The sequence below is a fragment of the Amblyraja radiata genome, chromosome 21, assembly GCF_010909765.2.
Source record: "Amblyraja radiata isolate CabotCenter1 chromosome 21, sAmbRad1.1.pri, whole genome shotgun sequence".
NCBI classification, from domain to species: domain Eukaryota; kingdom Metazoa; phylum Chordata; class Chondrichthyes; order Rajiformes; family Rajidae; genus Amblyraja; species Amblyraja radiata.
This window is the reverse complement of record NC_045976.1, coordinates 35187421-35211089: the sequence shown is the minus strand read 5'-3', so window position 1 is coordinate 35211089 and position 23669 is coordinate 35187421. Positions and strand designations below refer to the sequence as shown.

The 23669-nt window shown below is 40.1% G+C and overlaps 1 protein-coding gene across 11 annotated transcripts in view; it reads left to right on the top strand.

Annotated features, from left to right (window-relative positions):
- The window catches only part of nrf1 (nuclear respiratory factor 1), a 69296-nt gene extending 50076 nt beyond the window's left edge, over window positions 1-19220 (top strand). For 4 of the 11 annotated variants that reach the window (XM_033040066.1, XM_033040064.1, XM_033040063.1 and 1 more), the window contains 3 exons: window positions 4299-4421; window positions 15044-16475; window positions 17131-19220. In XM_033040066.1, the coding sequence (XP_032895957.1) occupies window positions 4299-4421; window positions 15044-15216 (296 nt within the window). In that variant the 3' untranslated portion in view covers window positions 15217-16475; window positions 17131-19220. Of the gene's footprint in view, window positions 1-4298; window positions 4422-8678; window positions 8793-11901; window positions 12015-15043 lie in introns of all 11 variants that reach the window. The other 7 variants (XM_033040071.1, XM_033040068.1, XM_033040067.1 and 4 more) reach the window with 5 other exon arrangements.
- The last annotated feature ends 4449 nt before the right edge of the window (window positions 19221-23669 follow it).

Sequence of the window (23669 nt, the reverse complement as noted above, 5' to 3'; positions counted from 1 at the left end):
GAAAGGAAAACATGCCAATGAGCGTGCAGCATTGACACACAAACAAATGACAAATGAGAGGGAGAAATGGAACTCTATTTAAATCAAAAACAAATAGTGATTTTGGTTTTGCATAGCTATTTAAGATAGGAAGCCTCTCAGCAGTTTAACAGTGTGTGTACCACTATACAAAAAAAACATGTGAATGACAATGTTTCTCAGCATAAGTCATGGCTTCTTAGGAGTTAAGTAAAGACTTTGCGAGGCATCATTCGTATGAGATAAGAATGAGGGGAAGTGATTTTTGGTCGAGAACAGTAAACAGCAACTTTGAGACCAACATTATGGAATCATGTTGCAAGGAGTTATTTATCTTACCAAACAAGAAATAGCTCTTCAAGGACGTATCCAAGTACTTTTTATAGATATGATAACTGTTCTGCTTCTACTATTACAGAAAGTAAGTTACACATACTGTCTTCTGACTGAAGAAACAACGTCATCATAGACATAGAAACATAGAAAATAGGTGCAGGAGTAGGCCATTCGGCCCTTCGAGCCTGCACCGCCATTCGATATGATCATGGCTGATCATCCAACTCGGTATTCATCATCTTCCCTCCAATCTTCTTCCGCTCCATTGCTTTAAATCTGACTCCTCTAGTTTTTGACTCCTCTGCCAAAAATGCATCCTTGTTAGTATGGACCCAAGAGATTTTTACATAACTCAGCTAAAGAAGACCATCTTAATTTTTCTAATATTTTCTTAGCACTAAAATCTTCCAGTCCTGGTGACAACCACATATAGATCCTCTGCATTCACCCTGCATTATTCAGGAAGCCACAGCATTTCACAATGTTGCACCAGCTGTATGTTTTTACTGAATGAAAGACGGGACAGTCCACGAGTGACATTTTTCTTTTGCACCTAAATGTCATCAGATTTTTGAGTTTGGATTTTAAAAATAAACTTCATTAGTTGAAAACAAGGATACTGAGAGGCAAAAATGGTTTCCTCTGTTTTCAGGCCTCAGGAAAGAAAGACTTAAGCTAGAAAAGGAAGTCATGAGCTTCATTTCAGCTATAGAGAACAGAATTGTGTAGGCTAGAAGAAATTGCATTCATGGAATCTTGCAACACATTTGGTAGATATTTATTTCATTGTCTCTGTGCCAGCACTTCGTAAGTGATGTCTGGTGAATGACTCTTCTCTCATCTTTCTCTATTTTCAAAATCCTCCTCTTTAAGATTTTATTCAGTACTTTTATGAAGTTACCATTGAATGTGCCAGGATCACCCTATCAGACAGCAAAATTATTATAATAACTTGCTGTTGGAGGGAAAAGTTCTCATCTCTATTATTCAGCAATTTTGGAGAATTGCAATCTGTAAAGAGTTCAAGAGATTTCTTCTATTATTTACTAATCAGAATATAATCTCTGAATCCCACACCCAACTCTGTTCCAGTAAAACTGTCCACAATTAGTTCAAGAATTGAGCCTGATATCTACTGGCATTTATAATTTCTCAATTTTTTAATGTAATCCAAGAGAATGTGGATTGGATCCACTGGATCCATCTTTCTGTATTTGTGTCATAGCAGAAGATAATGATTGATATGTGATTTTATGACTGGATGGTTTCTGCCAAGGAGTTCCAGAGGGCTTAGCACTTTAGTCCCTTGCATTTTTATAATAATCCTGATTGATTTTTGATCTGAATGTAGGGAGTATGATAAAGAAATTGCAGGTGTTGTAAAAAACGTGTTTACTAAAGAAAGAGGACATCTTGGATGTCCTAGAATGGAAAGTCTCATCTTGGGAGCACATGCGGAGGAGACGGGAGAAATTGAGAGTAGGGGATTTAATAAGTAGGGGATATTTAAGAGGGAGTTAGATGTGGCCCTTGTGGCTAAGGGGATCAGAGGGTATGGAGAGAAGGCAGGTACGGGATACTGAGTTGGATGATCAGCCATGATCATATTGAATGGCGGTGCAGGCTCGAAGGGCCGAATGGCCTACTGCTGCACCTAATTTCTATGTTTCTATGATAGCGTCTTTGCAAGAGGCAGGGTGGGAAGAGGTGTCGTCTAGATAACTGTCGGTCAGTGAGTTATATTATGAATGGCCTGGTTACAGTAAAATAAGATGGACCTCTTTTCCTTAGAAGAGAGGTCAGGCTGACTGGCGATGTAGATTGAAAGTCATCAATAGAAGCTTTAATCATTGTCACTTGGAAAGTGATAAGGATCTGGTAGAAGCACCTGATTGCATTTGAAAGGCACGTTAATGTGTACTTGGAAGAGGTGTGACCTACAAGGATTCTGGATCATGCGCAGGAAAGTGAGGCTTAGCTCCTTTTTAATATGCATGGGCCAAATGGCCACTTCCTGTGTCATAACCTTCTTTGATTCAATTTACTCTGAATTCACACAGTTGTATTTGATTTTACTTCTCTTAAAAATCACCTTGCTTTGCATGACATGAGTATGTGTATATGTTCCAAGCTTGGCTATGCATGAATTGCATGTGTTACTTTCTTGTATACTCCCATCTCTGCAGGTAATTTTTTATATATACTACTGATACAGGACCATTTTTTCTTTAGGGTTGAAATTCACAAACTTCAATCTAGTACAGCGTTTCGAACAGCAAATCAACATCCTATTCCATATGTTTAAGCAATTGTACATCCTCTATTATACATCTCTTGATTTGACACAATATTGGACCCATTTGACACAGGTTTATACTTACAATTTTCGCTGCTATTATTTAGACTAAGACCCAGATCATATTGGTGTTTTTTTTCCCCCAGTTGCTACATTTCCCTGTTTTGCAGACGAGTAAGCATAGATCTAATGTCAACTCCAGCACGGACTTTGTTGAAGCTTTGACTGGCCTTTTCATGTGGAAGGATAGTTGAAGTGTTTAAGTAGAGTGTATGGTTAAATTGCTCCTAGGCCAGAACTATGGGGAAAATAATATTAGACGCCATATTTGTCACTTAGGCACAGATAAGCACTTACAGTGTGCTTGTGTGTCTCTGTGCTAGAGTTGTCACTGGGAAGGTTCAGATTAAAGTGTACAGTGCAGTACATTGGTCAAGTGAAAAAGAATAGGAAACATTGAGATGAGTAGAACAACCTGGGCACATCAAATGTCAATTAAAATTCTTAAAAATTGAATGAGGAAGAGGTAAATGACTGTGGAACATATGGACTGCTCTTTGGCAGGTTAAAGACATCGAAAATAGATGAATCTGCCCATTCTATACCTCCGATCTTTACTCAGCTTTGCATCGATAGCTCGCGCTGACCGCAGCAGCTCCTGACAGCTTGCCTTGTTCTAAGTATCTCACATGACCACATTAATCTGCAGCCTGTAATCACCAGCAGCAGAGCTGCAGAACAGATCACCTCTTTGTCCCACACTGTAGAGGCCCTACTCTGGCCTCCCGTTTTATTGTTTTTTTCCTGAGCTCAGTTGCTGTGGAATTAAACAAATTTTACTTTTGAGGGCTTTTTTTAAAAGCGTATTCCAAAAATCTTACAAGTGGCTGTGAGTTTATCCAGTGTAGAATTGAGCCAAGACGGTTTGGGGTTTGATTCCTATTTCTTGCTGAATTACCTAGTGTCAAGCCAGTATGACGGTAACAGTGTTACCATAAGCCTGGTCTTCCTCATATAAGAAGGCAATTTAACAAAGCTTCTTGACCCTGATGGATATACTGACAGTCCCACTTGTCAAGTTCCCTGTTGGAATGTATTCTTGATTTGGCCTGCTTCCACACTGAGTAATTGGTGTATTCATTCTGTGGGCTAGCACATATCACATGGCTGTTTGGGTGGTATCTGCAAAGAATTGCCCGTTGTTTAAAAGGCACGCTTTCTGAAGAAAGTATACCTGGTCATGGTGGCAAAGCATAAACTGGTAATACCTGACCCATTGTAGAATGTCCTTGAGGTATGTAGGTTTTGCAAGGAAGCTACAGTGATGATCTATCTGGAAGGCATCAACAACTTGCATATATATAGGCTCTTTAAATTAGTAAAACATGGCAAAGCATTATACTGTTACGGTGTTATCAAGCAAAGTATGATTCACATAGGACATAATTAGGATGGCTGATAGCTTAAATTAAAGGGTAATATCATTAGTGCAGAAAAGTTTAGAGAGGAAACTCCAGAGGTTAGGGCTTTGGTAGCTAAGGGCGCAGCAAGAGATAAAGTCAGGGTGCTTCTGCTAGTGGTGCTGGCCTCATTTTGCATGTGTCAGTGCCGTTTCCATCATATTCCCCTCTCATTTTGCAATTCACAGTGGCCTTGTACGTTCCTGTAAAGGTTGCCGCTTCCCAGTTGACCGCTGTCTGCCGCAGTTCCATGGGCAGCAAGCAACAGAAAGCCCCTGAGTTCAACAAACTGGATCGAGAAATCAGTATTGGTAAAGATTCAAACTTGTGATATTTAGTTCATTTTGAAAATGCTGAATATAAGAGGTGCCATGTTTGGATGGTATCACCAAAGTTAGAGGTGCATGATCTAGTGAAGTGCCCACAATGGGAAGGGAAGATACTGAATGTTAGTGCGATTTCTCTAAACAGGGTATGACCTGTCCTGTAAAAGAAACATGTCTGAGATTAATATATCCATTAACCAGCACCATACAAACAAATTATATGAGCTTGACCTAATGGTTGCATTCTTGCCTCTAAGTTTTTAAACACGGTAGGATGTAAAAAAAAAAGTGCATCCAGGGCACTTTGATGTTCTGGAGGCATAAGAATACAAAAGCAAGGAAATAGTGCTAAAACTAATACATTTCTGATTAATGGAAGTGTTGGTTTCCACTCGTGGGCACAACATTACAAGAAGCATGCAAAGAGGATTCTGGGGAAATTTAAGGAAACACTTTCTTACATAAGGAGAATTGAGAAGATGGAGTTTCTCAGAAAGTGGGTACAGTTAAGAGAAGATTTAATGCAGGCAGATAAAAGCATGAATTGCTTTTAATAAGGAAAAACCGTTTCCACTGTCAGTAGACTCAATAACCAGAGGAATCAGATTGAAAGTGTTGGCAAAAAATCTAGAGGTGAGAGTTATTTTCCCCAGAACAACTTTTTCACCCAGAGAGTTGTGAATTTATGGAATTCCCTGCCACAGAGGGCAGTGGATGCCAAACCACTGGATGGATTTAAGTTAGAGTTAGATAGAGCTCTAGGGTCTAGTGGAGTCAAGGGATATGGGGAGAAGGCAGGCACGGGTTATTGATAGGGGACGATCAGCCATGATCACAATGAATGGTGGTGCTGGCTCGAAGGGCCGAATGGCCTCCTCCAGCACCTGTTTTCTATGTTTAACAATAAAAAATTAGTGTCACTACAAGAGCTCCCCGGACTTTTCAGAAATATCCCATATATGGTTAAAGAATTTTTCACTGTAGTAATAATGTTTTGTGCTATTTATTAGCAACCAGATACAGTATTTATTCCATTCGTTTAATTATGGATAGTGTTAGGATGAATATTCAGACCGTCATGAAAAATGTGAGGGAAATCAAGGACAGGAGCAGCAACAATTAAACTTTTGAAACTGCAATCAATTTAATACAGCATGTCTGGTGATGTCTGTAATGGAACTGTTAAATTAAAATGACAGGAATGAAGGCTGATTGTATAGCAGAGTAATTGAAAATAAAAATGTGCCAATTGCATTAAGACAGATTTTTTTAAATCCATCTGCACATCTGAAAATAATTCCAAATGGAGACAGGTGATCAAGAGAGACAGATTTAACTGCTTTAAAAAATGATTAGCAGAGGAGTAATTATTATAATCAACTCATCTCCAGATTGTGTTGCCTGGTAATCTTTTGCAGGCTAGCTACTGTCAGCCATAGTTTAAAATATAGGATAATGAGCTTTGGAGCAGCAACAGCTGATAGGCTAGTTGCAGCCTGTTTCCCTCATAGCAGGGACATCATAAACTCTGAATGAGCCAATCCTGATAATATTATCCTTTGCAGCAGAGTATATTGATGGGGAATGAAATGTTGGTATAATTTGACAAACTTAATGATTTTCATTTAACCAGAAAGCACTTTCAGTTCCATTAAACATAAGCTTTATTTTGCTAGTTTGGGCAGCTCTATATTTATTAAGAGCATGGTATTGGATTTCTAAAGACATACGTCAAAATCTAGAAAGAATGAGTGTTTTATGGCATTATAGCAATGTAAATTAGATATTTTGAATATTGCAAGTTTTGAACTAAATGTAACGATTAAGCTGCTTTAAAAGAACAAACCTAATGTACATTAGAAAGGAAGCCTTCCACCCTAACCAGTCTCGTCCTGTTCCGGCCCAATGCAGTTGACTCTTAACTGCCCTCTGCAGTGTTCTAGTGGACTCTTCAGAGATTCACAAATACAGCCCATCTGAAACTCTGGATAAATAACATTCTAAATTTTCCCAAAATACCACATTCCAAAAACATGAGACATAATCATATTAGGCCCTTCGATCTTTCGGGTGTAAAGGAATGTGGGACGTCTACTCAATCGCTTGTCATAGAATAATCCCTCATCCCAATAAATCAGTCTAACAAATCTTTATTGCACTCCCACAAACGTAAAGTTATACTTCATGTATGGTCTTGCCAAGGTGCTATTAATTTTTGTGTGATTTCCTTGCTCTTATACTCAGTCCATTTGTAATAATGACTAATATCACATTTACATTTTTACTCATTGTATCTGCATGTTAGCTTGTGATTTGTGCCCAGGGCATTCAGGTTACTGTGTACGTCAAATTTCCTGTTCTCTCGTTATTTTAAAATAATTCTGCTTTCCTTTTACTCCTACTAAAGTAGATAACTTCAAATTTCCCTGTAATGAGGCAAAACTTGCTGGCTAGAACTGCTAACTTTCAGCCTTGAAATTTCAATCACGTGCTGCTGAACACTGAGGTCTGAGACTTGCCGAGTTAGAGATGGTGCCACCATGAGGTATCCAGCAGTGAACCACTGTCTTACTGGGGAATCACCTCTCCAAACTTAATTCAGTTTAAATCTGAGGTAGGATCAGAGACCTGTTGATGTGAATGGGGATTCCAGACCACTGGATTAGAAGGGAAAGTAAGTAATTTATCAATAATTTTCCTTGAGCCACATTTCCTCAGGACAAGTACTGATGCCCTGTAAAGGAAAACTGCTGTTTCCCCACACTACTCTTTCAGTCACTTGTCATCCGTTTGGCAAAAAATCCAGATTTCCTGTGCTTCCATTCATATTTATTTCCAGTCACGTTCAGCTTCCGCATTTCAACACTTTGTACACCTCGTTCAATAATTCTTTTGCTCGTTTAAATCCACTCCTTTCTTTCCATTTAATAGAACAGAATTCCTCGACCTGTCTTTCACCCCAAATTTAGTCTGCTTATATACTAATACAATTAGTGCAGTGTTTTCTCAGATGTTGTTTCTCCACCAAATAATGAGTATTAGTGGGTTATGGTTGGAAGTTCTCTAACTATCTTCAGTTGTCTACTCCGCAGCACAGTCCGCACCTTGAGAGTTGATGAACTCTTGGTTGCAACTCTGTGAGAAACGTACCTGCATGTAAACCTGAATGTGAAATATTCTGGACAGTTAGATGTAGGTGTAACGTTAGGTTTCAGTAAACATTATCTTCTGACTGGCCTCGTGATATTTTTCCATTTTTGTGGTTTGCTAACCTGTGGAAAGCTTTGTTTTTGCACCAAAAATATTGTATTTAGACTAATCTAAAGGTAACCTCGGGTCTGGAATTGAAAGACAGTCACTAAACTAAAGAAAAAACAAGCTAATAAAGTGTATGAGATCATGGGCCTTATTTCAAAGGGATAGAGTGCGAAAGGCGAAATATTTTAAATCTACATTAAACACTAGTTCAGCTCTAGAAAGGATATTGAGAGGAAATAATTAAGCCGCTTGTGACTAGAATAGACCCCCAACAGGCTATTCTTGATACCTTGCTGATTGGAATGACTCATTCCTTCACTGTTAAATGTCCTCTATCATAGCAGGACATTCCCTTTCTGTTCAACTTAAATTTCTCTGAAAGCATGGGTGGTTTAATTATTAATTAGCTGAATGGTCAAGACAAGTGCCTCAATGCTAATTTTGTCTCAAGCGTTATCCCCAAGTTCTTAAATACAAAGAGAGCTGGCGGTGTTTCTGCTACCTGTTGCAATAAGCAGTTTGCATTTGTACAATCCTTCAACACATTGTAATGTCCTAAATCACTTCACAAAAATGTAATTGGACAACATTTAGCAGCAAGCCAGTTAGAGTGGTGTCTTGTGCAAAGGTAGGTTTTGAGGATTGTCTTAAGGGTTGCAAGCAGTTTAAGGAGGAACATCCAGAGTTAGGATTTAGGCAGGTGAAGATACAGCCAGTGATTGGCGTAATGACAAAACTGGGTATAGGCAAGGTTCAAGAATTGGAAGAGCAAAGAGGCCAATGTAAGTGGATATTGATGGATTTGAATACAAGGATTCAAATGTTAAGATTGTGGGATTGCTAGATTGGGAGTCCATGTAGGTCAGCAGGCATGGGTGAGCAAATTAGGATGCAGGCGGCTGCAGTTTCAGATAATCTACAGTTTATGACAGATCGGATTATATTACTAAGTATTTTATTTTACTCCCTTCTTTATGTTCACAGATATTTATATGGTACTCCAGCATTTCAACTACAGTAGTCAAATTGACAAATCAGATATACAAGCAAGCACCTGATAAGCACATGCTTATCAAAGGCCCACTTTGGCTGCCAGAAGTATGTTTTTCAGTATTCATCATCAGCTGGCAATTAAGTCTGTTTTAGTTCTCTGTGCTGTTTCAGAGCCACACCCTGGTGAAATTCACGACATGGAGTGAAGAAAAATTCTCCACTTTCTGTTTTTTATATGATTTCTGCAATGCCATCCCCTCTCCCATCACATTAGCCTCAACCCTTTTCTTTATAAGAATCAACTAGAAGCTTTGTTGCTGAGCAATGTTATTGGGTGATTGGGTTTAATAAAAGTACTGAATCCAAGTCAGTCTAGGAGTGGAGTAATGAGCTTAAGTGTGGAGCTTATGACAAGCTAGTGGCTCTGTCCTATTCACAGTCTGGCATATTTCCTTGTTCCTTATAAAGTTGGCCTAAGTGCTGTGCTCTTCACATCTGGGGACTCCAAAACATAGGGGCATAACTACATGATAGTAGCTTTTAAGTCCAAAAGGAATTCCATAGAATTTGCTTTACAATGCACATGATGAAATGTAAGGGGTAGCTGAAGTAATTAATGTTGACACATTCAAGGGGAAGTTGAATAATCATTTAGGGAATAAAAGGATAGGCTAATAGTTTCAGACTAGAGGGTAGCTGATGTGGAGCGTAGAACTGCTTGGGCCAAATTGTCATGTCTAGAATTTTATTCTTAAGTGGTAAAAATGTTCATGGTTACGATCTAACTTGTTTTTACTGACATCCAGCATTTTAGTAAAATTAGAGTTAGACAGGGCATGTCTGGAAATAATGCTCTTGTAATCATTCACCCTCCGCTACTTTCATTTTAAAGGTTCTTAAAGTATAGTGGAACCTTAAACCTTAAAAGTATTTATAGAATCAGCATCCAGCACCCATACAGATAGAATGCTTCAGATCTGATAATTCCGACTGGAAAACATTCCTAGTTCACTTCTCATAAGATGTTGGGATAATGATCTTGCATCCATGATTGCTAATTGGCGATCTACTTGTCAAAGGGAATGCTTGCCCTCTATCATTATATCCCTCATTGTCTTGAGAAACCTCTATCAGGGCATCTCTAAACCTAGGTGAGCAGTTCTCCCCTTTCTGGCCTTTCGTGGTGGTTGTCTCTTATCCCTCGTGAATCACCATGTACCCCGACATATTACTTGATTTGGTGTCCAGACTTGTCCTCAGTAAAACACAGGTAAATCCATTATTACCTTTTTCCAGTAGCCACATGCGAAGGTAGGGCCAGACTGTACAATTAGGAGAACCAGGAGTAATCATGCTCCCTATTCCCCAGTGAGTGTTTGTCTATTAATAGCTACTAATTATGTCCACTTCATTTCTTTTGAATGTTGTGATTTGGTTGTGTATGAGCGTCGGGATGGGTAAGGGGGATTGTGGATAAGAGATTTTTTTTTAATACACTTTGAAAGCTTGTCATCTCATGTCAAGGTGAAATTGTAAAGATTAGCTTAATTAGTGGCTGCTTCTAGACGTATAGACAGAAGTACTGAAAAACATAATAAAAGCTCCGTCTGTTTACAAATTAATCATCAATTATATAACCCGTAGGATTAACTGCTAAATCATTCACATGGCTAGGTCCTCCAAATCTTTCAAAATGAATTAAAAATAACTTGGCATGGTAAAACCATGCAGACGTAGCTCAACATCTAACCTTATTACACAAGGACAGATATTTAAATAGAAGAGATTTTGGCAGACTACGATTTCCAAAAGAAAAATCACCCAATTGTGCGGCCAAGATAATTCACAATACAAAATGTTGCAATTTACATCTATGCTGAACCTTTCACAATCTCCAGATATGCTGGTGCCACTCACCGTCCAGCAAATAGTTTAGTTTAGAGATACAGCACGGAAACAGGCCCTTCGGCACACCGTGTCCGCACCGAGTGATCCCTGCACACTAACACTATCCAACACACATTAAGTCAATTAACCTACATACCTGAACGTCCTTGGAATGTCGGAGGAAACTGAAGATCTCGGAGAAAACCCACGCGGCTCACGGAGAGAACGTACAAACTCCTTACAGACAGCACCCGTAGTCGGGATCGAACCTGCAAGTGCTGTAAGGAAGCAACGCTACCGCTGCGCCACCGGTCCGCCCCATTAGCCATTTGGATGAGAGGAGAAAGATTCTTGCCGTGAGCGCAGCAGTAGAGTTGCTGCCTTACAGTGCTAGAGACCCAGGTACGATCCTGATTACGGTTGCTGTCTGTATGGAGTTGTTATGTTCTCTCTGTGACCGCATTGGTTTCCTCCGGGTGCTCCAGTTATTCTTCCTCATTTCAAAGACATGCAGGTTTGTAGTTTAATTGGCTTCTGTAAATTGGCCCTAGTGTATAGGTTAGAACTAGTCTACGGGTGATTGTTGGTTGATGCAGACTGAACGGCCTGTTTCCACACTGTACCTCTAAAACTAAAACACTTACCTAGTGCCAAACAAGTATATTAGTTCACAGTGCCACCTGTATACATTACTGTACACATTACTCCTGAAGACTTCACATGTTTACTGGTATTCAGTTATGCAGCCCTGTGTCATCAATTGTCAATTATTCATGACTGAGCAATCACAGTGAGTAACAGCTGGTTGCCTGACCTCTTCGATAGCTCAGTTGAACCTATGAATACTATCCATGTTCAGGGTTCCATTTGGATTGTCATCAGAGACAGATTTTTTTACCTCCATCCTTTCCTGAATCAAGAATGACAAATTTGATTTGTTTAGAACTGACCACTTAGTAAATTATCAGTACAGCAAACTCTTCTTGACTCTGCTACCCAACTATTCTTATGCTGGGAGAAAATTTCCTCTGTTCCTCTGGCAACAGAAATGCTAATTCTTATTAGAAAATAGGTAACAGAGGATAATCTTTGCTTCTTTGAGAGCAGCAAATCATATCTACGTCCACTAGAAGCTACATGTGAACCACGACCAAATTGAATGGGAATTGATTTTGCTTTGGTTGAATATTGTGTTTTAGTCACTTTAGTATTTTAAAACATTTAAATTATTTTCTTTAATTATTTAATTCAACGTTGATAGTTTTTTAAAAGTCTCTGAATGTTAGTGACATTTAGGAATTGTTAAAATGCGTGACAATTTTTATAGCTGGTGAGGCCCAGCTCTCCTGGTTGTTGGAAGATGTTGGGTGTGTTTTGGGCACAGCCCCTCTTCACTGTGCCACAGGAGTCAGTGAGAGAGGCCCTCTGCATCCAGCCCAGGTAAGTATGTGTGGGTTATCTTGCAAGCATCTGATTCCATTACATTCCTCCTACCTACTTATTCATAATGGGGGGGATGTTCCTAGGAAACATACTTTCAGATAACTCGAGTTTTGTCAGATAGTGATTGAACAACAGCACATACTTCAGAGCATTTTAAAGGCTGCTTCACAGAAGGGAAATGGACATCAAGCAAAACTGGAGTAATTGGAGACAAGGCAGGAACCAAACCTACAAGATAGAGAGGGGATGTTCTAGAATAGAGAACCAAGTTGGCTGAGTGTTCAGCTACTCATTTTAGAGGAGAGGATTAACAAGTTATTAGCTCTAGAAAGCAGAGGACTTGAATTGGAAATGAAGGCTGAGTAACATTCCATGCGGAGGTTACGGCAAGGTTATGCAGGAACTACATGGTTAGGAATGATGATTAAAGTGTAGATTGCTATGTTTTAATCTATCACATCGTAACTTCTTGTCTGAAGTGAGTTTGAATGTGAATGTCTGAGAAATATCATTTTTGTATCGGAATTGAGGAACGAATCCAGAATATTAGAACAGGCCCTTTAGTTCACATTGTCTGTGCCGAACATGATGCCACTTTTCATTTTTGCCACTTTTCATTTCACTGCACATCTCGTATGTGTATGTGACGAATAAACTTGATTTGACTTGAAGACCAACTTTCATCTGACTGCACATAATCTGTGTATCTCCATTCCCTGCATATCTATATGCCTATATGTCTTTTAAATTACACTATTGTATCTGCCTCAACTACCGCCCATATTGCAGACGTTCACCGCCCTCTGTAAAGAAAACATATCCCACACATCCCATTTAAAGTTTTCCCTTCTCATCTTAAACTTTGCCCCGCCATATTTGATTTTTACATCCTGGGAAAACGATTCCAACTGTACCCTACCTTGCTGCTCATAATTTTTTATCAGGTCTCTCCACAAATTTCGGCATTCCAGAGAAAACAATCCAAATCTGTCCAACCTCTTCCTATTGCTAATAACTCCTAATCAAAGCATCATTCTGGTAAACCTCCTCTGCATCCATTCCAAAGCATCCATGTCCTTCTTATAATGGGGTAACCAGAATTGACGTGTTACTCCAAATGCGCCCTAACCAAAGTCCTATAAAGCTGCATCATGACTTCCTAACTCTTATACGCAATGCCCTGGCCAAGGCAAACATATTATATGCTTTCCTTGCCACTCTGTCTACTTGTTTTGCTACTTTCAGGGAGTTATGGACATGGACCTCAAGATCCCTCTGTACATCAATGCTGCTAAGTGCCATTAATTGTATATTTTCCCATTGCATTCAACCTCCCAAAGTGGACAACCTCGTACTTGCTTGGATTAAACTTAATCTGCTATTTCTCCGCCATCTCTCTCACTGTGTATGCTGTGATTGCCTTCCTCACAATCCATGACCCCAGCATTGGTGTCATCTGTAGACTTACTAACCAACCAGTCTACATTTATGTCCAAGTCATTAATATATATAATTAACAGCAGAGTTCCCAACACAGTTCACTGCGGAATTCCGCTGGTCACAGACTCCATCCTCAATATTGTCCTTTCACCGCAACCTTCAGCAAGCCAGTTTTGAATCCACATGACCAAATCACTGTGAATCCCATGCACCTTAATCTTCTGGATCAGCCTACCATTGGGAATTTATCAAATGGCATACTAAAATCCCTGTAGACGATATCCATCACTGTGTACAAAATCCATATTGACTGTCCCTAATTAACCCATTCTCTTCCAAACGAAAGTAAAACGGAAGCTACTGAAGAATCCTCCCCAGTAGCTTCCCTTTCATTGATGTGAGGTTCACCAGCCTATAATTCCCTGGATTCTCACTGTGTCTGTTAAAGGAGCAACAATAGCTACACTCCAGTCCACCGGGTCCTCGCCTATGGCTCAAGAAGATGCAAAGATCTTCGTGATGGCTCCAGAAATCTCCTCTATTGCCTCTCTCAATAACCTGGGATAGTTTCCATTAAGTCTTGGGGATTTATCCACCTTAATGCTATTCAAGAACCGCAACACCTCCTCCTCACTCTCAAACTGCCCTTGCTTAGTAGTATTCTCCACACTGACCTCACTACCCCCTTGTCTTGCTCCTTGAAAACAGATGCAAAGTACTTATTTAGTCTATCACCTTTAACCCTTGACTCTAAGCACAAATTCCTTCCTTTATCCTTGAGTGATTTTTATATTCTCCCTGGTTACTATCTTGTTTTTAATGTTGGTATAAAAAGATTTGGGATTTTCTTTAGTCTGACTTTATTACCTTGGAAATTGGGAAGTACTTTCTCTCGGATGAAACCATTAATTATATAGGATAGCATGTATATGTCCATGACTATGAGTGTGTGTTTTTTCTATCTGCTTTTAGTTTTAGAGATACTGCGTGAAAATAGGCCATTCGGCCCACCGGGTCCATGCTGACCAGCAATCTCCGCACATTAACACTATCCTACACGCACTAGGGCAATTTTTACATTTACCAAACCAATTAACCTACAAACCTGTATGTCTTTGGAGTGTGGGAGGAAACCGAAAATTTCAGAGAAAACCCATGCAGGTCACGGGGAGAACGTACGAACTCCGTACAGACAGCACCCGTAGTCGGGATCGAACTCGGGTTTCCGGCGCTGCATGCGCTGTATTGCAGCAACTGTCCCGTTGCACCAATGTGCCACTCTTGTACTCCTATAGCTGCCGAGATGCACCCTTGACTCTTCAGTGTTCTAAATAACATTTCATGATCAACACCTTTAAAATGAGAAAGAAATGGGTTTTTTTTTTAAAGAAAGGGAAGAGTAAAATGAGCGAAGGTAATATTTCAGGTGGCTTTCAAATGTCCTATTGGACCATAATTGGCGTTAACAACCTGTTTGGAGATATCGACAAATTGAATTGCTTCTTCAGAGGGAAATGGTGGTGATGTTGGTGTAAGGACTCTTGTCTGCATTGTTAACTTGATCTTTCCCTTTCCTTTATTTTCAGGCCTGGTGCAAATTCCAGTGAGCATGTACCAGACTGTTGTGACCAGCTTGGCCCAGGGCAACAGGCCTGTGCAGGTTGCAATGGCCCCTGTCACCACTCGAATGACAGAAATTCAGTCATCTGGGGTAACAATGGACGGTCAAGCAGTGGAGGTGGTGACTCTGGAACAGTGAGGACTTAACCAGTGGCAAAACAACTTTTCGTGTACTTACGTCCAGCTTTGGAGTCCAGCAATCGGGTGTCTTGTGTGTCAACAGTTGGCCATAAAAGTAAAAGTAGGCCATGACATGTGGCTTTAGTGTTTGAGAGAGAAAAGGTAACGGAAGGACCTCTCATCTCTAATATTATCTTCAAAGAGATTTCAAGCTCTTGTATTTACTGTTTTATATGGGGTGGGTGGGCCAAAGGAAGGAAAATGGAAAATCAGACCTATTTGTATGCGTTTCTCTGTATTTATGCACAAAGTGTTTGTGTCTTTGACTGAAGATGGCAAAGTTGTCTTGTTTATTAGTGATCTTGATTGGGGAACTTTATAATTGTGGTTCCAGAGGTTTGGAATGACATGGGTGTGTGGAACTAGGGGCGGATCTCAGCATTTTCCATTTTAATAAAAGTTGGCGCAGAAACCAGAACAACGATCCTTTTACCTACTAATCTCTGGTTGGTGTGCAGATTTTTACTTTATTGCTCTTTCACTTGTTTTAAATATTCAATTAAAGCAGAAAGTTATACATCCCTTGTCTCCGCTGTGTTCAACTCCACAGCATGGGAGTGGGTTAATCACCATTCTCCCTTCCTATCACTCCCCAGTGACCCCTGTTTGTGTGTATAAACCTGTATATTTAATGTATGTTAGATACATATATACATACATAGAGCAGTACAGCACAGGAACAAACCCTTAAGCCCACAATGTCTGAGCCGAATGTGATGCCAAGCCCAACAATATCTGCCTGCACATAATCCATATCCATTCTCTCCATATCCATGTGCCTATCCCAAAGTCTTTTAAATGAAGGTATCCTATCTGGCTCCACCACCACCCCCGGCAAACACCATTTGTGTAAAAACTTGCCCCGCACTCTCCTTTAAACTTTGCTCTTCTCACCTTAAAGTGGTGCCCTCTAGTATTTGATATTTCTATCCTGGGAAAATGGATGTCCTTTAAAAGTTGCAGGGGATCTAAGACATAAGTAGTATGAGGTTGAGTTCATCTTTCGATCACACTCTGCTCTGGATTCCCACACGAACGTCTTCAGGTTTTGGGTCCAGGAAGGCCACTTCTTTGGCCAGAGGGTTGAAAACACCAACCAGAACCTTTGGGGAAAAGAGAGGGGGGGCCATAAAACTGGCAGGAGTTTGAGAAATGTGAAGTCAGACAGGGTCCATGCAAAGGGTCAAAGCAAACTAGACCAAGGAATTGCAGATGCAAGTCAAGTCACATTTATTTATATAGCACATTTAAAAAAACAACTCTCGTTGGCCAAAGTGCTTTACATTTGTTATAAGAATAGTATAAACAAACAAACTACATACATATATACATATAACCCTCACTCAGTGGACATCAGGAAAGGCTTGGGAGTATAGATAAGATTTTAGTCTTGACTTAAAGGAGTCGATGGAGGGGGCAGTTCTGATGGGAAGGGGGATGCTGTTCCACAGTCTAGGAGCTGCAACCGCAAAGGCGCGGTCACCCCTAAGCTTATGCCTAGACCGCGGGATATTCAGCAGCCCCAAGTCGGCCGATCTGAGGGACCTGGAGGTGGAGTGGCGGGTGAGAAGACTCTTAATGTAGGAGGGGGCAAGCCCATTGAGGGCTTTGTAGACAGAGGAGGGACTTGAAATGTATACGGAACCGCACAGGGAGCCAGTGGAGAGAGGCCAGGATCGGGGTGATGTGGTCCCTTTTTCGGGTGCCTGTCAGGAGTCTCGCTGCGGCGTTTTGGACCAGTTGCAGGCAGGACAGGGAAGGTTGGCTGATGCCAGTGTAAAGAGAGTTGCAGTAATCTAGGCGGGAGGAGATAAATGTGTGGATGATCTTTTCGAGGTCATCAAAGTGGAGGAATTGTTTAATTTTGAAGCAGGAATCTTGAGCACAACACAAACTGTTCGGAGAGCTCTGCGGATCAGGCATCTATGGAATGGACAGGCTCCTTTTTCAGACACGGATTACTTTTATTGATTTTGATTTTCCATAAACTTCATTCATTTCCCGCCAGTTCCCCAAGTAACAGATGTAAAGCCCAAGTTCCACCAGGGCTAATATCTATAAAGAAATGTGTTGCAGTAAACATTGGACACAAAGGTACCAATTTGCAGGTTTTCAACACTGTCAAGGACTAAGGCTCTAGGTCAGGAGAGAGGGACAGATTCTCGTCCACTCTCTCCTGTCATGTTCACAAAATGAGCAGTCAAGAAGGAAGTTGAGAATATTTGCTGTGAATTGAATTAAAACCACCCAATGAATAACAGTAAGGATATAACTACAACTTGCACTTGTATAGTGCCTTTAACATTAGTAAATAGACCAAGGAAGAGAAAGTAGGCAGCTGATCAATAATGGAGCCTTGGGTTAACAGAATACTCTCACTTGTAACATTTAGGAAACTCTGACTGGTTTCCATGCAAATTAATATGCAGGACACAATTGTTCTATCCCTTAAGTTAACCCACAAATTCATATAAATTAATGTGATACATATTTTAGATTTCCATTGAAGCACATTTGTCAAACCGCATGAATGGTAAGCTGGCTATTCAAAGCCCTGGTATTGTGGTCTGCAACGTGTTCCTGATGTTTTTCTGGAGAAAAAAACTTTCAGTTGTGGAATTTATTTTCTAAATGAATCGACGAACTCAAATAAGTAAAATTAGAAGTGAAGCTAAGAGTTAAATATGGACTTTATTTGGCATTGTCCAAAAGACCTGGACAAATGAAAGACAATGTGTTGTATTAGTGACTGGGGCAAGTGATGGAATTGCTCTCACTCATCCTGATATTTCAGAAGCAAAGATATCAATGATCTTGTTGCATGGTGTAGATGCTGTTGTCCATACCTAGTGATGCATGCGAGGTATTGTGACACAGTGATTAATTCTCCTCTGTAGCTATGGGTAAGTGAAGAGAGCTTAATAAAGTCAAAATACTGTGGAGCTGGATGTTATTTAAGCTACTTTGGTATTCCTTGTCATTAACCTTTCTTGGTCTTGGAACAAGACTGGGAAACTGCACTGCCATGTTGTCACTGGGGTTACTTGATGCTTGCCCAGTGTTCTGTCAGGAAAAATAAATTGCACTTAAGCTAAGGTGCCAATTTGCTTTTTGTGCACTACATTACTTTTTCACTCCTTATCGAAATGATCGACATGTGCCACAACCAAGCTTCTTCACCTTCGTGTTGAGAACCCTTCTCCGGTTCATTATTTGGGAGGATAGAAAATCTGCAGTGAGATAGCTGGATTTTGGATGTAGAACATGTGATGGTTTTCCACAATTTTCATCACACTTTATTAAAATATTATTCAGCATAACATTGTACTTAATTTCCCATTCCCCTTCATGAAGAATCGATAAAGCTCTATCATTAGGTGTATTGAGACCATAACAGCACTGGTTAAAATCCATACAAAAGCTTGTTGACTTTGGGTTCTGGTTAGTGAGTGGGATTATTAGGAGAAGGGGCTTAGGGCATAAGTTTGTAGCCACATAAATGTGTTCCAGTCATTGTGAAAAGCAACCCTATTCAACAAGCTGGAATAGATTGAAAAGGACTCCTATAAATTTTAAAATTCTTATTTGTTCACTGATATTTTATTCAAATAGTAAAGTGGACCAATGGATACTGCAGAAGGTGGCCACATTATTACAAGGTGACATTGCAAAGATTGGATCTTCATGTAGATACAAATACTGTATATATGATAAAGAAAACATTCTTTTAATTGCTGAAAGTGACTGCAGGTCGTAGAACTACTATGGTTTGTTTGCCACCATATTTATTCCCCTTGGGTACTCTTGAAAATGTATTTGAATGAAGTAATTTGCATTTGATTTTGTTTGCCATGTTGCTTTTTTTTGGTTTGGGAAATGTGATTTGCCAACTAAACACCGACAGCTTTTTTATGGACTTAGCAAGTTCATAGTGTGTAATAAAGATGTTAATAATCCTGGTAAGTTGGAGGTTGATGGCCTTTGCCTCGTTTATTGCAGTCACACAATGCTCTTTGCTGTAGCGGCATTGGCCAAGAAACGTAGAGTGAATAAAGTAGATATCCAGTCTTTGTTGAGAGCTGCTGATCCATTAAGCCAGGACAAATAACTTCATTGGGGATCAGACAAAATGGCCTATGTTCAGCAGGGTAACTCAACCCCCACAAATGCCGTCTCTCTTCCTTGTTTCCTCTATCTGTGTTTGTTCCCCCCCCCCCATTTGTAAAACTTCCAATTACTTTTTCTCCTCTAAATGGTATCATCCCAATTTCATCAAGATTATGCTTGCAACTCTATCTCATCCCATGCTGCTCTCATCTCCAACTCTTTCTCTTCCATCATTGTTCAAACCCTAAATTTATCTGGGTGTGAGATGTATAGATTTTAAACTTTGCTCAGCTTTCATTGAATTATTTAACGGGACTACACGTTGCTGTGTGCCCTCATTTATTTGGTAAATGTACTGAATCAGTATGAATTTTTGCCTCATTAGTCTGCAATTCCTCCCTCCCCATTCTCCCTATATAATACTATTATGATTGTTATTTCATGTATTTATACTGGTCAGACTTAACACAAATCCCCATAGTTTATGATTTACTGATTTGGCACTTCTTGAGTGTCTAACTTAAAATATCAATAAGTACATATAAAGTAAAAAACATGCAAGAGATTAATGTTAAGTGTTCTTTTCCATTTTGGATCAGTAAAGGAAGACTTTCATTTCTATAGTAATTGGATGATAGTCCATTTTAATGAAATTCTGTCTTCTCTGGAAAAAAACACAACAGCTTTGCTCTGCACCTCATCCACAATGCATCAAAACTGATGGTCAAAGGTAAATGTACACTGATGTTGTGTCTTCTAGAGTGCTAACATCCTCATCTCTACTCAATAGTATCTCTCAGATAAAATAGACTGCTGAATTTTTGAGTTTTATTTAATAATAAATTAAACCAACAAGAAGTGCAAAGAGTTTGTTCAGTGGTAAAACTGAAGATTCTCCATTAACCAAAGAGGTATGAAATCAATCCTATGAGATGGAGCGCTGTCACTCCTCCTTGCGTCAAGACCAGAGCTAGAAACACTTGGTGTCGATCTTCAAGATATCAAACTACGAACAAAAAGTTTTCATTGAAAAATTGGAGAAAATAATTCCCACTACGGTCTCCTTGACTGTTTCATTCTTCTGAGAAATTACAGACTCCCAAGCATGGTCTTGAGCACAGAGCTATAGTCTATGATCAACAGCCTGACGTATGTGTTTTTATTATCCAAGTCATCCAGTGGAGAGCCAGCAAGATCGCATCCCCTGTTGATCTATTGTGGCGGTAAGCAAATTGTAGCGGGTTCAGGTTCTTGCTGAGGTAGGAGTTGATATGTGCCATACCCAAAGCACCTCATCGCCCATGGATGTTTGTGCTACCAGTTGGTGGTCTTCAACGCATGTCCACGTTACTCTGCTTGGGCACTGAGTATTATTGATGCCCTTTTAAAGCAGGTGGGAACCTCAACCTCAGTAGTGAGAGGTTGATGATGTCCTCAGAAACTCTAGCCAGTTGATCCTCGCAGGTTTTGATGATGTGAGCGGGTACATCATCAGGTACAGATGGTTTCTTACAGTCATATAAAAGGTACAGATGTTGGTTCCAGGTGCAGATTAGCTGAGGCCCGAGGTGAAAAAGTGGATGGTGTAGATGGGTGATGATAAACTTATTTTGGAATCAAGCTGACAATGGTCTAGTTCGGCCTCAGCCTTGGTAATCACTGGACTATCGTGCCAAGATAATGGAATAAAGAAACAAGTGACAATTAGAGGGGGAAATGGCAAACTAGTATTATTAATACAGTTTGTGCTCCGTGAATGACCCAGTTTTCATTGGAAAAACTCTTGCTAGAACATTTTTAATTTTCAGTGTACTTTCCAAAATTATGTTATTGGAATAACAAATTTGTGAAGAGGTCATATATTCATCAAAGAAGACCAACTATAGCTTTTGTGAAGTGAACTTTACTTAATTCTGTTAAGATTTTAAAAAATATGTGCACCCCTTTGCTAAAGTCCTACATACTTATGATAAACTTGTTTCCTGCGTTGATGTTTAAACTTTGCTGAACAATGAAATTTGAGAATCTTGAAGCATTCCTCAATTCGCGTGCATTTTGTATAGCATCAGTCTTATCCTGTATTGGTACAATTTTTAGTTTTTCGAAATTCAGCATGGAAACAGGCCTTTTGGCCCACTAAGTTCCACCCCGATCATTGATCACTCGTTCACACTAGTTCTATGTTATTCCACTTTCTCATCCACTCCCTGCACGTAAGGGACAATTTACAGCAGCCAATTAACCTACAAACCCACGCGTCTTTAGGATGCAGGAGGAAATCAGAGCACTTGGAGTAAACCCAGGCAATCGCAGGAAGAACTTGCAATCTCCATGCAGTTCGTACCCAAGGTCAGGATCTAACCCAGGTCTCGGAACACTGTGAGACAACAGCTCTACAAACTGTGTTGCTCACTGTACTGCCTGGTGAATCGATTTCTATGGTTTTTGATTTGATGGTTTTTGAACCAAATTCATGGTATAATTTGAGATCTTTCCAAAACACTCTACTTGATCACAATTTATAGTGAAATCTTTAGAAAGCAACTTTGCTTCTCAAAATATGTTGAGCTCACTTATTTGCCCTTTTTGCCATTAAAAGTAGACCCTTTGAGTATCGAACTTCAATAGCCCAAGGGACCAGCCTTGAGATTGTGGCTTTGAAATGTGAAAATATTACTTGCATTTACCTCCTGCTTCTTTACTCCAAAGTGTCCACAAGTGCATTACATCCTACAAAATATCTTTTAATGTTTAGCCACGAGTAATGTAGGAAATTTAGCAGCCTATAGAAAACAAAGAACTGCAGAGGCTGGTTTACTAAAAAAAAAGGCACAAAGTTCTGGAGTAACTGGTTCAGACAGCATCTCTGAAGAACTGATGGGTGACGTTTCAGGTCGAGACCCTTCTTCAGACTTGGGCATAGAATATGTTTTACTTAAGTAGACAAATTAATTAAGGCTCATGTCCACTTGGGTCAGTTATGACTAATAGTGAGAAGAAAGGCTTATCCTATTGATCTAAATCTGAAACGAGTTCTGACGCACGTCCTTCAGTCCCACCAACCAGAATCACACTTTAAATTCGGTTCTGCGGTCTCGGATGCAAAATGAAGCTGTGTACACCTCTGGTGCATCTGCATGAGTCAGGCTGTTGGCCTGTTTTGTGTAAACAACCCCACCATTTAACCAGCTGCCTCAATTTTTTGTTATTTGTTTATATAAAACAACCAACGTCTAATTCAGCCTTTCATCCGTGGAGTTTAGCTTCCTACACTTTTAAAGGGGTGTCCTTTCATGCACCACGAGCCCCACCCTTCATCTAGAATACTTACATAGCTGAAATTAGTGGATGTACTGAGTGACCCTGCGATGCTTCACCTAGAAGTTAATATAGAGGGATTAGGTGATCAAAACAAAGTGCTAGAGGAACTCAGCAGGACAGGCAGCATCTCTGTAGGGGACAGATGATGTTTTAGGTTGGGACCCTACAACTGATTGGAGAATGGAGGGTAGAAAGCTGGAAAAGTGGTGGGGGCAGGGTTGTGGCCTGGCAATTGATAGGTGGATTCAAGTAAGGAGGGCTGTTTGACAATTGGGTGCACTAAGTGACAAAGGCTAAAGGTGAAAAGGAGACGAAAGGGTATTGGGCAAGGTTTAACTGCTTATAGGAGAAGCTTTCTCAGATACCAATGGTGCAAAGGATTGGTGGCAACGAGAGGCACCATTTTCTACCAGACAATCAGATACTTGTATGACAAACTTCCCCAATTCCCAACAAAGTGCTGCTTTAAGCAGACTTGGTTAATGGCAGACAGAAACAAAATGGTGGAGTAGCTCAGCGGGACAGGCAGCATCTCTGGAGGGAAGGAAAGGGTGATGTTTCGGGTCAAGACCCTTCTTCAGCCAGATTAATTTTTGTGGTGATTGGACGTGTGGTTTTGAGGGGAAGGAGCGGCTGATTTGAGGTGGGGAGACATTTGATAAGATCTGGAATACCTCTTTCCTCTCCACAACTTGTGGAAGACGGTGCCAGGAGTTCAGATTGTACTCGGCTTGCGTACAAACAGCCCCAGCAGGAGACCATCCCATGCTCAGGTTAGCAAAGCAAATACAAAGGTCCAACCATTCTGTTTTCCTGGCAACTCAGCTTGTGGTTGGAAATAAAAATCCATCCATGATAACTGGAAACATAGCTCAGAATTCAAGCGGGTGCAGTTCATACAATCCCTTTTTTCCTGTTTTTACTTCCCTCAGTAACAACTGCTGGCATTCACAATTTTTTTCAACATCATGGAACCTTGGCAGC